The 14,363-nt window shown below is 48.2% G+C and overlaps 1 protein-coding gene across 1 annotated transcript in view; it reads right to left on the bottom strand.

Moving 5' to 3' along the window:
• Positions 1-7,908, bottom strand: part of MARCHF4 (membrane associated ring-CH-type finger 4) — a 105,613-nt gene extending 97,705 nt beyond the window's left edge. Inside the window, exon 1 of the mRNA XM_003406073.4 lies at positions 7,387-7,908. Within this exon, the coding sequence (XP_003406121.2) occupies positions 7,387-7,908 (522 nt within the window). The remainder of the gene's footprint in view (positions 1-7,386) is intronic.
• Positions 7,909-14,363: the final 6,455 nt, after the last annotated feature.

Genomic DNA, 14,363 nt, shown 5'->3' with positions numbered 1-14,363 from the left:
ACCAATAAATACATACTGAGCACCTACTGTGTGCACAGCTCTTTGCTAGCCACTAGGGTGGCTTCAGGAGGATTCTTCTGGAGAAAATGATGCTGATCCCCTTCAATCACATGTAGTCTTCCCATAGAGAAAGAAAGGAGTTTGACATGCCCTCCTTAAACCTGGGGATGGGCCCTGGAGAAACTCTCAGAACAGCAATGAGCTGGGTCAAAGCCTGGGGACTGCTTGTCCCCTTGTAGGAGTGTGATGTCCACAATTCTTTGGTCACAGAGTTTGACGGAGCCTATATTCACAGACTTCCCCTTTTTTGCTGACTGCTTGCTGACAGTTTGAGGGCTCAAATTGTAACTTGTTCAATTTTATCTATTTTATCACAAGGCAGTCAGCCCCATGTGTACCCCACTTTTACTTTTAACATACACTGGGGGAGGTATCAATGTGTACTATACATCGCATGCACACATAAGCTATCATTCCTATGATCCATCTCGGGAGGGGGATGGTGTGTAGCTTGGGCCATACGGTATTCGCTTGCCAGCTCCTTACATCCAGGGCTCACTTCCAACTTGGCTTCTTTCCCAGCAAACAAGAAGCAGCTCACTCATTCCCACACTTCTCTGAATATCCCTTCCCCCTCCACTACCTCCCCTCCATTCACAGGCCACTGCTGGGCTTCTCCAATACACAGGCAGGAAAAGAGAGTGGGAGAAAGATAGAGAGCAAGCGAGCAAGCACACGAGCGATTCCCAATATCTCTCTTTTCTTCTTCCAGGCTCTTTTGAAATCCACATTTCACAACCTCCTGCCCTAACAACCTTACCACGTAACCCTCTGTACGGGGGCTCAGCCCGAAGCCACACCCAACACATTAGCCAACCTACCCCTTAACTGATACAGGCTGGCAAGAGAAGGATGACTCCAGAGGCAACAACAACCGTGTATAGACAATGACATAAAAAATGGGGGAGGGACTAAAGATCTTAGGTGACAGCCACTCCACAATCGTCAAGGCACCAGGGTGTCTTCCCTCCTACCCATCCCAGTTCTATCCGTGAGCATGAACAGATGCACTCGATGTTTTCTTCATAAGTGCGTGTGTGTATGTAAACAATAGATAGCTAAATCTGTAAGATGGCCAGGTACCCGATGGTGGGGGTGAAAGCCCCGAGTGAGGAAAGGGTCCTAGGCACTTCCAGTTTAAATAGAACCAGGGCTGGCAGAAGTAGGAACTGAAGGACTACAGTGGAAATAACCTACTCACAACTCTGGGGTAAGTTGGGCTCCCTTCTACTGGGATGATTCTGAATCCTTAGACTATTGCCTATTGGCCACGAAGGGCTTGCTCTTTTACCATGGTGTGTTCAAGGTATAAATTCATGATTGCCAAAACCGGGGATTTCTATGAGCACAGGACAGAGGCTGTTCTTTACAATCTTTGCTTGAAGACACATTTGTGCGTGCCAGGTATTGCATACACTGGGGCTAGATGTACAGGGACGAGATGACCCCTTGAACTGGAAAGGGATGAGAGGTCATCTCCTCCTCCTTAGATTAAAACTCTCTCTGGACCCCAAAGAAGTCCCTGGGTGGGTGCAAATGGTTCATGCTCGTAGCCACTAACCAAAAGGCTGATGGTTCAAGTCCACCCAGAGATGCCTCAGCAGAAAGGCCCAATGATCTATTTCCAAAAAATCAGCCACTGAAAATCCCATGGAGCACAAACCTAGTCTGACACAGATTGGGTCACCGTGACCCAGAATCGACTCAGCAGCAGCTGGTGGTGGCAGTAGACCCCAAAACAATCTCATCGTAATGAATCTGAAGTTTGGAATTGATCTTGAGAGCCATCTAGTCCCAGTCACCCACATGATTCCCCTTCTAAGGCAGCCCGTACACTCTTGTTACAGCTTTGATGGAAAGTTCTTTCTGATATCAAAACCCAAGTTTGCTTCTCTGGAGAGTCTATCACTGCCCTAGGTACTGCCATTTGTGGTCCCACAGGACAGGTCTGCCCCTCTTCTGTAGAGCACTTTCAGCATTTGATACTCTCAAGCATTCTCCTCTCCTTAGATCCCCTGCCTGTGGAGTCGCCACTGGGTGAGCTCCAGAAACTTGTTCATTCAACAAGTGAACATGTGCCAAGCAATGGGCTGGGAGGTGATGACCCAATGATGAGCAAAAACACACAAGCAGCTGCCTCCAGGGATCTTGCAGTCCTTTTGCAGCACCTCCCTAAGACCCAGACAGGACGGCTCCTTGCTTTAGATGGCCTTCCTTCAGCCCTTCTTCAGCTTCATCCCTCCCGACAAGGCAACGAGTCTGCAGGGTCAAGGGGCCATGTGCCTCTTTTACAACATGTTCTGGTTACCTACGGTTCCAGAATTCCTGCCCAGACAACTTTGGGCCTGCTCCCAAGGCCTGCAGCATCCTCTTCTTCAGCTCCCTTGTAGGCCAGAGGGGGTGGGCACAGAAGGCAGCTGTTGGGGTGGAGTGGTATGGACAAAGCTTGGACAAGCTGGCTGTAGTGTCCATCCATATGCATCAAGACCCCTCACGGTGGAGCTGGCACAGAACCAGCAGTGGAAAGAGAATCGGGGTGGGCTGTGAACCAGGGGCCAGCAACTTCTGTTGGCTATATTTCAGCTCAGAATCCAGGGGAATCCAAAGGCTCTAAATTTAAACCTGGTCTCCCAGGTGTATTTGCCAAGATAGGCGATTAGAATGTATGTTATTTTACAGTTTGTGAGCCTCCATCTAGACACTTGCCCAAGGGCCTCTCCTCTTTGTGGGGACAGAAAACATAAAATTGAAACACAGGGCTAAGAAAATTAAGTACACTGCTAGGGTTCCTCCTAAAACTGCTCTATTTGATCTCCATTCCAAGGGCCCTCATGTCCTGCTTTCCCTTAGGTTCAAAACAAGTGGGGCCCCTCACTGCTACGGTGGCTTTCATCCTTAAACACCTTCAGGTATTCCACAACTGACCCAGCTGAGGAGGCAGTTTTGCCTCTTTGTCTAACCATGTATCTCACATCTCTTCTGCTTCCACGCTTCTAGCCTCAGCCTCACAGCCTAAGTCTATTTCTTCTCACTTGGTCTTCAGCAGCAACAAAGAAGCCTTCTCTAAGTAATTAGGGAAAAGATAGCAAATTCCCCCACTTCCCTCTCTGAATAGGCACGCCATACACCAGCTGCCTTTAAGCACACATCTTTTTCTTGTACCTGATATTACTGGCGTTCACCTCAGGCTCCCTGTCTGTGTGTTCTTGATGTCTATCAGCCTCTGTGATGTCTGGGTGAGATTGTAGAACTCCCAGAGGGCAGGGCCACATCACAGAGCCATATCTTCCCTGTGTCTCTAGACCGTGCTCAGTAAAGCAGCAGGTGCAGGTAGGCGCTTAATAAAGACTTTGATGCTAGAAACAGAGGACCAGTGCTCTCTACCTAGAGCATTGTGAGTACCCAAGAAGCAATCCACTACCACAGCCAGGCCACAGTCATTGCAGTCCTTCTGCCAGCCTGAGAGCCAGGGCAGACTCTTCCTTTTAAAAGAGGCAGAGGGGCCACCCTCTTGCCTTTGTGATCATCATAACAATTATATGATGATGACAACAACAATAACAAAACACTATGTGCCAGCATTACTATAACAGTACTGACTGATTTGATGCTTACGATAACCTCATGAAATTGGGGCTATCATCATTATCCCAGTTTTACAAAGATGGATCTGAGGCACATCGAGGTTGTTTGACTTGTTCAGGCCTTCAACTGGTATAACCTGACTTCGGAGACCTTGACTTACCCACTACTGCACTTGAAGTGTCCCTTGAAGTGACCTAGAGCACCTTCAACCAAGAATGGAGAGTGCAGAGTTGCCAAGTGGGTTCTTGTCCTACACTCTCATGGACCCTGGACCCCTGTCTGACCTGGATGAATGACTAAGAGAAGGCAAGTGGCTACTCAGCTGGAACTCTCAACGCACTAGTTCCCACCCTACCCCTCTCTCTCCACCCGTCCTCCTTTCATTCTGTTTCTCAAACATGCCAAGCTTGTTCCCACTCAGGCCTTTGCATTGCTGTCTCCTCCACCTGGAATGCTTTCCCTCTAGCATAGCTAGGTCCTTTGATTATTTGGGTGTCAGCTCAAATGGCACATTCTCAGGAAAGCTGTTCCTCATCTCCCTATCTTGCTCATGCCTTCCCTTTCATTCTTGTCCAGCTCATTTCCTGGTTTAGGAAAAAGCATTCAGCACCACCCAAAATCTTCTTATTGACCTGCTAGTTTACTCATCTATTTTTTGTCTCCACTAGAATGGCAGCTTCAGGAGAGCAGGATCTCATCTGTTTTGTTTTCTCCTGGATATTCACTGGAACAGTGTTTGGCATGCTGTTGATGCCCAATAAGCATCTTTTAAGTAAATGTATGCATGAACAAATGGATGCAAAGTCCTTTGTAGATATGTGCAAAGGTGGACCTAGCTGGGTTCTCCAGCTGTCTTTCACCACACACATGCAAGCCTTGGGTAGGCAGAGACTCAGTCTTCAAATGTGGCAGCCTACCAGATGTGGTCAATGACCGGGGCGGGGCGGGGGGGGGGTGCTCTTTAGTTGCTCTGTTTGGGCAGGGGAAAGACCAAGACACTCAGCTACTAAGATTGCAGACTGTCTACACTGCCTCCAGGACCACGTGTGGACAATTGCTGGGCAACTCTGTTGCTGAACAGAAACTAAAATTCTCAAATCTCAGCTTTTCACTTTCTCTATCCCTTCGCCTTCTCTAGAGAGCTTTCCCTATCCTTGCCCCCTTTGCCTCCCTTCCTTACTGAAATTCTGAGAAGAAAATCAAGAGGAAAGTGGGAAAAATGTATTGACCATATCTAACATAGTATCCATATTACTATTATTAACTACTAGAGCAGAATCTCATTAAAACATCCAGCTCCTGCACCGATTAAGTAAACCCAAAATATAATAGTCATATGGAGCATGTAAAGTAAAACCTGCAAACCTGGAAACCGTGTAAGGTGGAGACCTGTCAGAGAAAGAAAACTCAAATATTTTCCACTAAAATGAGTGACAGAGAAGTGGAAGACTGCACCCTGTCAAAAGTGGAAAACTCACAAGACCCAGAAAAAACAAGGCAGTTCCAGCTCTTACAGGTTTCCCTGTACTTGGATTTGATCCAGTCAGTGCACCATGACCCCTAGTCTCCCCACATGATAAGACAGCCCATTCCTTTACTGGTGATAGACTTTTCATTCAATGCTTTATTGAATCTTAAAAATAATGAACAAGAAAGGAAAGCCCCTAACCTCCTACCAGACCCTGTATTATATGAGGGCACTTTACCATATTGCTAATGATCGCTTTCTCTCTCTCTCTCTCTTTTTTTTTTTTAATAAAATACAACTTTTCCGTTATCGAAATACTTGCTCATTATTTGTTAATTCTTTTCAAGGCATTTTCACACTCATCATCTCCTGGATCCTATAAGGAAAGCAGGGAGACAGAAAAAGGTGTCTCTAAATCAGAGAAGTTGAAAAAGAGGCCCGGAAGCATAAAGCAATTTGAAGACATTCACGAAGCAGGTGAAATAGCATCCCAGGACAGGTTCCAAATCCTGCCATTTTCTAGAAACATGGATGCTCTTGCCAGAAGCCACACTCCCAGCCAGCCTTTGTGACTGAAGACCCAAGCCAGCCCATATGGAGGAAGGAAGATTATGAAGTTAGGAAGGCTAAATAACTTCTTCTTTTGGAAAAGATAATGCTCCCTTTCGGAGCAAACTCTGGAATTGGAACACCACAAAAACAAGACAGGAGGCACCAGACACCACACTGAGAGGCTCACTACTGCTCAGCCAAGCCCCTCCACTCTGTAGCTCTGCTGGAGGCCAGCGCTGGGAGTGGCAAGGAGGGCTGGAGGAGGGAGCTGTGTAGAGCTCTGGACCTTCTCACCTAACAGGAGTCCTCAACTCTGGGCAGCACCTCATTTGGAACTTCAGACAATCCTGGTCATGCAAAAGAAGAACCTGGCCTTCAGCCTCTCAGAGGCATTTATTCACACTGAGATCTGTATCATCTCCTGTCATAATTCCCAGGCTATGGCCTCCATCATCACTGGTCCCTGGCGTGCTCTGTCCATTCACAGCAAAGATAAAATGAATGAAAATGTCATCTAAGCCTGCATCTCACAGAGCCAGCCCTCAGCAAGAGCTCGAGCCAAGCAGAAGCACCAGCATTGCATCCTGCTGTGCTGCCACTTGTTCCAGGAGCGCCCCAGAAGTCTCCCCTCCGCTTCAGGAAAAGTACTAAAGAAGTGGCTGGTGTGGCCCCTTAACCCTGCCCAGGTTGCAATGGAATGCTGCCTCTCCAGTATCACTAATGACAGCAGATTTTCAGGTGAGCCTTTCCTATCCGGGATTCTTCGGCAAGTGTTGCCACAATTCATGACTCTAGAAGAATGTGTACATGCTAGCCAGAGTTCCAGGCGCTAGATTGGAAGTGAAGCTGGAAGGGGTGGGGTGGGGTGAGCACGTCTGTGAAAATCTGAATGCACGGAGTGGGAAGGATCCTCCAGACTTAGGAAAGCTGTGGTCCAGGAGGACCTTGGCATTCCCTACCCTGGATGGAGAGAGTTTAAGGGATGTCTGAAGACAAGGTACTTCAAACCTGAAAAAGGGAACAGATATAACAAGATTTCCTACTCCGTTTTCCAAGACCCTGAACTCACTCTCATCCCCACTTCGCTGTTTCTTTCCAACCCAGAAAAACCTGAGTCTGCCAAAACTGAAGAGTCTTCTGGGATCTAGGATTCCCCTCCATTTGCTCCTCAGTGACTAGAACATATTGCTGAGGATGTCAATGTCATATGGGAGGGGGTAGTCTCAAAGCAAAAGAACAGGATTGTAGCATTTCAGTCTATGGGAATAGGGAAACAGAACAAGAGCTCAGCACACTTTCGGAGAGTGAAGAAGTCTGAGTTTGGGACTGAAGATGAGCTGGGAAGAATGTCATTCACAACAAATGAGATTTAAAAAAATACTTTGGCCGCAAGCGTGAGTGTACCACCAAGTTCCCTCATTTCATCGCTTCTGATTTCTGGATCTTCTATTCTGAAAATACTTATGACAATTTGGGATGAAACTAAGACACTAGCATTGGAAGGAAAATGTAAAAAGTAGAGTACAACCAAAGAAGCTCCACCAGGAACCAGTTACCTTTTGAGTAAACTTAACCACAAGAAACATCACCGAGGAGCTCTTAAAACTTATAGACCTCACACTAGAGACGGCATAATGGTTTCCCAGGGCAAGTAGGTGAGTAGCAATCTGCAAGACTGGAGATATCACCAGAAAGCAGGAGAAGAGAGAAAAAGGACTCACCTGTTCCGGCCCCTGGAAGCAGATGCGGCAGAGCGGGGTCCTCATACCACTGTCCAGGCTGCTGCCCAGTGAGTAGCGATCCTCAGCCTTCCCCTTACAGAAGTCATCTGAGGAGGCACTGCTGAGCAGGGAGGCAGGTGGCTCTGTGGCTGGGTCACCCCAGTCATCTTCCACAGAAGAAGGTGGCAAAGGTGGTGGAGGTGGCAGAGGAGGGGTCTCTCTGCCAACCCCCTCTCGAGGGCCCCTCCAGCCTCCCCATCCCCCGGCACCCAGAGCCGGAAAGGTGCTGTTGTTGGCCGCCAAACCGGGGGGCTGGGGGTCTCCGTGCATGGGCAGGGGGGCTGGAGGGGTGCGCCGCAGCAGAAAAACCTTCAGGTCATTGAATAGCATGCGGCAGCGGCACTTGAGGAGACCCTGGTGGCACAACATCTGGGGGACCGGGGCGCACAGTCCACAGCAGTAGCAGCCACAGCAGCAGCAGCAGCACCACCAGGAGAGCAGCCCACTCAGGGGCACCAGCATGTGCCCAGCCGAGGCAGAGAGCCCAGGAGGGGCAGCTGGAGTCTTTGCAGAGGAGGGTAGGAGGGTTCAGGGGTCCACAACGTATCTGTGTTATGAGAGGACTCTGCTTTCTCACTGGCTCTTCTTACACCCCCTCCAAGAGCAAATAAATGCCCCCATAACTGAGCACTGTGAGTCACTGATTCTGAACCCTACCAGGAAAGCCAAACAACAAAAAAGTTTTTCATGCCCACTGCTCCCCCACCCCCACCTCAGACCTTGCTCAGGGTGTTTCCTTTCTGCCTTTGACCTGGGGGCAAAGGTAGGGGCAGGGGGATAAAAGAAGTGTTGAGGATAAACTGTTAGGACCTTGAGATCAAGATTTAATTGTTAGAAAGTTCCCCAGGAGAAGTTGGCTAGGAAATTATTGGGTTCCTCCCAAATTCCCAGGCAGTGGAAAATCTTTTTCTTTTGTACAAAAGGAGGAGGGCGGTTAAGATTATAAATCAGATTTAGGGTGGATTGACCTGGGCTTAGGGCAAACTAGCTCAGTGAAGGATTGAGGACTGTCTGTGTGAGAAAAGATAGCTTTCCTCAGATAGGACTGAGGGAAAGGTTGGGAGAAGTTTCAACTCTCTTGGGCAGGAAACTGGGGCCATTTACCCCAGTAGCACCAGAGTTGCTTGTAAGAGAGCAGTTGAGTGGCTGGGCGGGTGGTGGTTGCGGGAGAAATTGGGCAAGGGGCTTGTGCTTTGCCTCCGCAGTCAAAGGGCTGCATAGAAGAGGGGAAAGCTAATTAGGAGAAGAGAGGGGTTGGGGAAACGAAAGGCAGGAGAAAAAGAAAGAAAAGATCGCTTATCCCTTGCAGAGCTGCCTCCTTCCTGAGCTTTAAGATCCTGGCTGGGCGTGGGGTGTGGGGAGAAGGTGGGAGTAGAAAAAGAGGGTAGAGAAGAGGGCTTGTGGGAGGGGGCAGAAGAAAGGAGTGGTTACAGGATCTCAGCCCTCAGCCCACCCATGCTGCAGCCTGTAAATCCGCGGCCCCCTCCCCTCGGCTCCATCAAAGGCCCCTTCGGACGAGGGACAAGGGCCAGGAGAAATGCAAGTCCGGGAGAGCGTGTGACCTCGCCTTCTTCTCTTCTTCCTCCTCTGGGCTATTGGCGCCCTCCTCCTCCTCAGCGTCTGCCAGCGGCCGCCGAAGCTCCTGTGGCGGCGGCGGCGGCTGCTCCTCGGCGTCCGGGTGTCTCCGGGGCGGGGGCTGCTCCGGCTCGTCCTCTGGCTGCTGCCCGCCGTCCGGCGCGGCCGCGACTCCCGGCTTCATGATCCTCCTCCTCCTCCTCCTCCTTCCCGGGGGGCCGGCCCTGAGCCCCCGCGCCCGGGCAGCGCTGCCATGCAACCAAAGACGAGGCAGGGGTAGGGGTGGGGGCGGGTGGGGCGCCGGTAGGGGTAAGAAGAAATGAAATAACACTAGCGGAATAATTCGGCTCTCAAATAATCAAGAAAGAGTGCTTCTGGTGGGGTGGGGGCGGAGGAGGGCGGCTGCTGGATCTCCTCGGCAGCTCTGCCCCCCTCCCAAGGTCGGCCTCGGCCCGCTCCCTGCCCCCCCACCCCGCCCCTCCCTCCTCGCCGCTGCCTCTGGCTGGCTGGGTTCACTGTTGCTACCTCTCCTCTCAGATGCAACGAGGTAAGTCTTGTTTGCGGTGCAAGCTGAAGGTGGGGAGGAGAAAGCCAAGCGATGCGGCCGAGGTGGGAGGCAGCCGGCACTTGGCTACGGCTTAGTCCTCGCGACTCCCCAAAACCGTATATAAATATATCTCTTATAAAAGGCAAGAAGAAGCAAATCAGATTCGAGGCTGCTGCCAGGTGTTGTCTTGTCTTCCGCCCGTTGCTCAGCACCCGCCGCCGCTACTGCTGCCCCCCTGGCTCAGTTCCCAAAGGGGTGGTGCTGGAAGAGAGGTGGTAGGGCGGTGAGCAGACCGTCCGAAGACTGGAAAGCAAGGCTCTCGGAGAAGAGAAGGCTTTCGGCGATCTCTGCCGCCGCCAAGGCAGCCGCTGCTGCATTCAGCACCCGGAGCTAGTGGACAGCTCCCACCCAGACCCAGCGCGTCACGCTCCTGGGGGCCTGACGCAGACGCCGCGGAGGGGTGGAGGAGGGAAAGGGGACGAGGGAAAAGAAGCTAGAGGGAGAGGCAACCAGAGGAAGAGAGAACTGTGCGAGGGAAGGGGATGGGGAGGGGCCAGGGAAAGGGAAGGAAGGAGGAGAGGGAGGGATTTAGGGAGGAAAGGAGAAAAGAGAAAAAGTGAAAAGTAAAACGAAGAGGGAGGAAGGCAAGTGGGGAGGAGGGGAGCAATTCAGGTGCTAACTCGTCCATTTTCCCCCCAGTTGGAAAGTATCAGTGGATGACACGATTGTAGTGTTTCTGTCCTCTGTACACTATCACCCACACCCCAACACACACACACACACATAAAAAAAAAAAAAGTTTTGGGACTGCCACACTGAACCTGGGCACTTGGTGTAAACTAATCCTTCTTGACTAAAACCTCATGAGAAGGAAATGCTTCAAACAGGAAAGAGGAATGCTAGCACCATTTCCTTCCATTTGTTCTAGAACCGAGCCTCCCCTGGAGTTTTTTTTTTTTAATCCACTTTAATACTAAGTGCCTAGGTCAGTACTGGCATGTAGCAGATACTCAATACATATTTGTTGAACGGATTGTGGTCACCATGACCATAGTCGTCATTATTCCAAGCCATAGACCAATTTCCATTATTAATCATAAGAATCCAGAGCAATATTAGAGCTTCATCATAACCAACATCCCCAACTTCTTCCCTACTCAATCATTCCACTGTGCCACTGACAAAAGGGTAATTTCAAATGAATTTTAATGTCCTCTCGTCATGAATTGAATTGTGTCCCCAAAAAATATGTGTCAACTTGGTTAGGCCATGATTCCCTGAACTGTGTGGTTGTGATTTTCCTATGTGTTATAAATCATAATCCCTGCCAGTGGTTACAAAGGATCAAGGTGGGATGTAACACCCTTGCTCAGGTCACATCCCTGATCCAATATAAACCCTATAGGGTCACTATGAGTCAGAATCAACTTGACGGCACTGGGTTTTTGGGTTCCCTGGGGTGTGGCCTGCACCACCTTTTACCTTACAAGAGATAAAAAGGAAAGGGAAGCAAGTGGAGAGTAGGGACCTCACACCACCAAGAAAGCAGTGCCAGGAGCAGAGCGCATCCTTTGGACCCAGGGTTCCTGCTCCAAGAAGCTCCTAGACCAGGAGAAGATTGAGGAGAAGGCCCTTTGTCCAGAGCTGACAGAGAGAGAAATCCTTCTCCTGGAGCCAATGCTGGACTTCTAGCTGATGAGACTGTGAGAAAATAAATTTCCCTTTGGTAAAACCATCCACTCGTGTGGTATTTCTGCTACAGCAGCACTAGATGACTAACATACCTTCTCCATTTCTGCTCCTGCTTCATGTCGTTCTACCCCCTCCTTCTCAAGGAGTTTCTAGTAAGCAGAAAATATCCCCAATGTGAGGAGCAAGAAAAAGAAAGGAACTTAAAGTGGTCCTGACAAATATCCAGCATACGCAGCCATAGACTTTGGCTATTTAAAATTCAGGATTACTTTCTTGCCTTTCCTCATAAATCTCTCTGTCTCTTTTTCTCTGTGATAGACATACGCATGCACACACCTCTAGGGTCATAGCCTTGGACAAGATAATCCAATGAATTTTCTACACAACCGTAGTGTTGTGTAGAAGCCTTGGAACCACAGAAGAGTAACATGAAAAAAAAAGTCTGCACCAAAATATCATTGGCATGAAGTTCAGTTCAATGAATCAAAAAAATTCTACCCCTTTGCTGTCATGTCCGTGAATGAGTTATCCCTACAAGCACTAAGGAACAAAGACCTCAGTGATAGCTGAGTCTTGGTTAACCCAGGGTAGCTGCTTGTCTGAATCATGCCCCAGTAAACACCATGAATGCTGAGACCTGGCACAAGGTGGTGGTTTTAGGTGGCATCGAGTCGGTTCTGATTCACAGTGACCCCAAGTACAACAGAACAAAACACTGCCTGGTCATGCGCCATCCTCGCATTGTTTGCTTGAGCCCATTGTTGCAGCCGCTGTGTCAATCCATCTCATTCAGAGTCTTCCTTTTTTACACTGACCCTCAACCAGGCAGGATGTCCTTCTCCAGGGACTGGTCCCTCCTGACAACATGTTCAAAGTTATGTGCTATGAAATCTCACCAACCTTGCTTCTAATGGGTATTCTGGCTGTACTTCTTCCAATACAGATTTGTTCATTCCTCTGGCAGTCCATGGTATATTCAATATTCTTCCCTGATGCCATAATTGAAAGGCATCAATTCTTCTTCAGTCTTCCTCATTCATTGCCCAGCTTTTTCATGCATATGAGGCGATTGAAAACACCGTGGCTTGGGTCAGGCACACCTTAGTCCTCGAAGTGACATCTTTGCTTTTCAATACTTGGGAGAGGTGTTTTGCCGCCGACTTTGTTCAACGCAGTACGTCATTTGATTTCTTGACTGCTGCTTCCATGGGCATTGCTATTAATAACTAGTAAATAATACGTATATTATTAATATCAGCATTGACTGAACTGCAAAAGAGGACTACTTTATTGTTGTTTTAATTCCATCTGTTCTCAGAGAAACTCCTCTGTGTGCCACGTCACTCTGTGCCTGCCTCTGGCATTGTTCAAGCCACACCCTAGAATAATTACCTCATCACACTTTCATCTCCCTATCACAAGACTCAGAGCTCTTTGAAGGCGTGGACCACGTAATATTTATATTTGTATTATCAGCACATAACGCAGCACCTGAGCTCTAGTAAGTGATCAAGAAAATGAATGCTGAACGAGTGTGTCATGGATTGAATTATGTCCCCCAAAAAATGTGTGTATCAATTTAGTTAGGCCATAATTGCCAGTATTCTGTGGTTGCCCTCCATTTTGTGATTGTAATTTTATGTTAAAAAGGATTAGGGTGGGATTGTAATACCTTTACTGGGTCATATCCCTGATCCAATGTATGGGGAATTTCCCTGGGGTGTGGCCTGCTCCACCTTTTATCTCTCAAGAGATAAAAGGGAAGCTAGCAGAAAGTGGGGACCTCATACCACCAAGAAAGCAGTGCCAGGAGCAGAGTGCATACTTTGGACCCAGGGTCCCTGTGCAGGGAAGCCCCTAGTCTGGGGGAAGATTGGTGAGAAGCCCAACAGAGAGAGAAAGCCTGCCCCTGGAGCTGACACTGTGAATTTGGACTGTTAGCCTACTTTACTATGAGAATATAAACTTCTCTTTTGTAAAACCATCCCCGGTGGTATTTCTGTTACAGCAGCATCAGGTAACTCAGACAGGGTGAATGGCCTTTTTGTTTCAGTGAGGCTGCCAGATTTCTTCCCTTCAACCTAGACACTGTCATATATGACTGCATATCTGCTTTACATAAAATTGGAATTTGTACTCAAAGAATGCTAGTGACAAGCATGTCACACAAGTAAACTTGGGCAGGCAATGAAAAGGTCATCTTTGTTCAGGATCATGGAAAAGAATGATGTCCATAAGAAGACTTACAGACAACCATAAGCAGCCGAACCCTTCCATGAAAAGCAAAAAGATTTCTAGAAATAGGAAGCTGATATGGATGGAAAGCAACAACAGATTTTCTCCAGGGAAACTAAAAGGCTTGGGGTTCTAGTTTTATATATAATACACATCCTGAAAAAAGTCTCACTAAGTTAGATCCTCTTAGGCGGGTGTTGAAACAGGGGATGTGAGCCTCAAAAACAAAAACCACCAGAAAGGAAATGTCCATTTATACATTCAAAAAATATTGAATATCCATTATAGGCAAGGCATTTTTTAAGAAGGTATGAGGAACACAAAAACTTAATCCAATTGGAATTGCATCCTAAAGGGCCAAGTACTGTAATGTGCGTGTGATCATAACACAAAGTATAAAATAGTAAATGCTACAAAGGTATAAAAAGCTTTGGGAGTGTTCAGAACAGAGAGGTAATACTTGCAGTTTAGTAGTGATTAGTAGAGGTGGGAAGACTTGGGGAGAGGTGGAGATGCCAGAGCACAGGAAGAAAAAATCTTTTTCAAGAAGTGGCACTTGAACTGAGTTAAGATATGTAGAATTCAGAGAAGGAGGGACGCATATTCCTGGCCATGGGAACACTGAATACTTTAGCGCTTCCATTTGGCTGAAGTGAAGGGCACTTGAAGGTAAATAGTCGGAAGTAAAGCCAGAAAGGTAGGCTGGAGCCAGATCACAGAAAGCCCTGAATGCCACTCTAGGAGAAGATTTATTCACTGACCAGGTACTTATTTTAATGGTTTTAAAGATTTGGAGCTGAAGGTGAAGGGCAGAAATAAACTTTATCTCTGAGCAGGTTAATTAACTGGATGGAATTTCATTGCTAAC

The sequence above is a fragment of the Loxodonta africana genome, chromosome 6, assembly GCF_030014295.1.
Source record: "Loxodonta africana isolate mLoxAfr1 chromosome 6, mLoxAfr1.hap2, whole genome shotgun sequence".
Classification (NCBI taxonomy): domain Eukaryota; kingdom Metazoa; phylum Chordata; class Mammalia; order Proboscidea; family Elephantidae; genus Loxodonta; species Loxodonta africana.
This window is presented reverse-complemented; position numbering and strand designations above follow the sequence as displayed.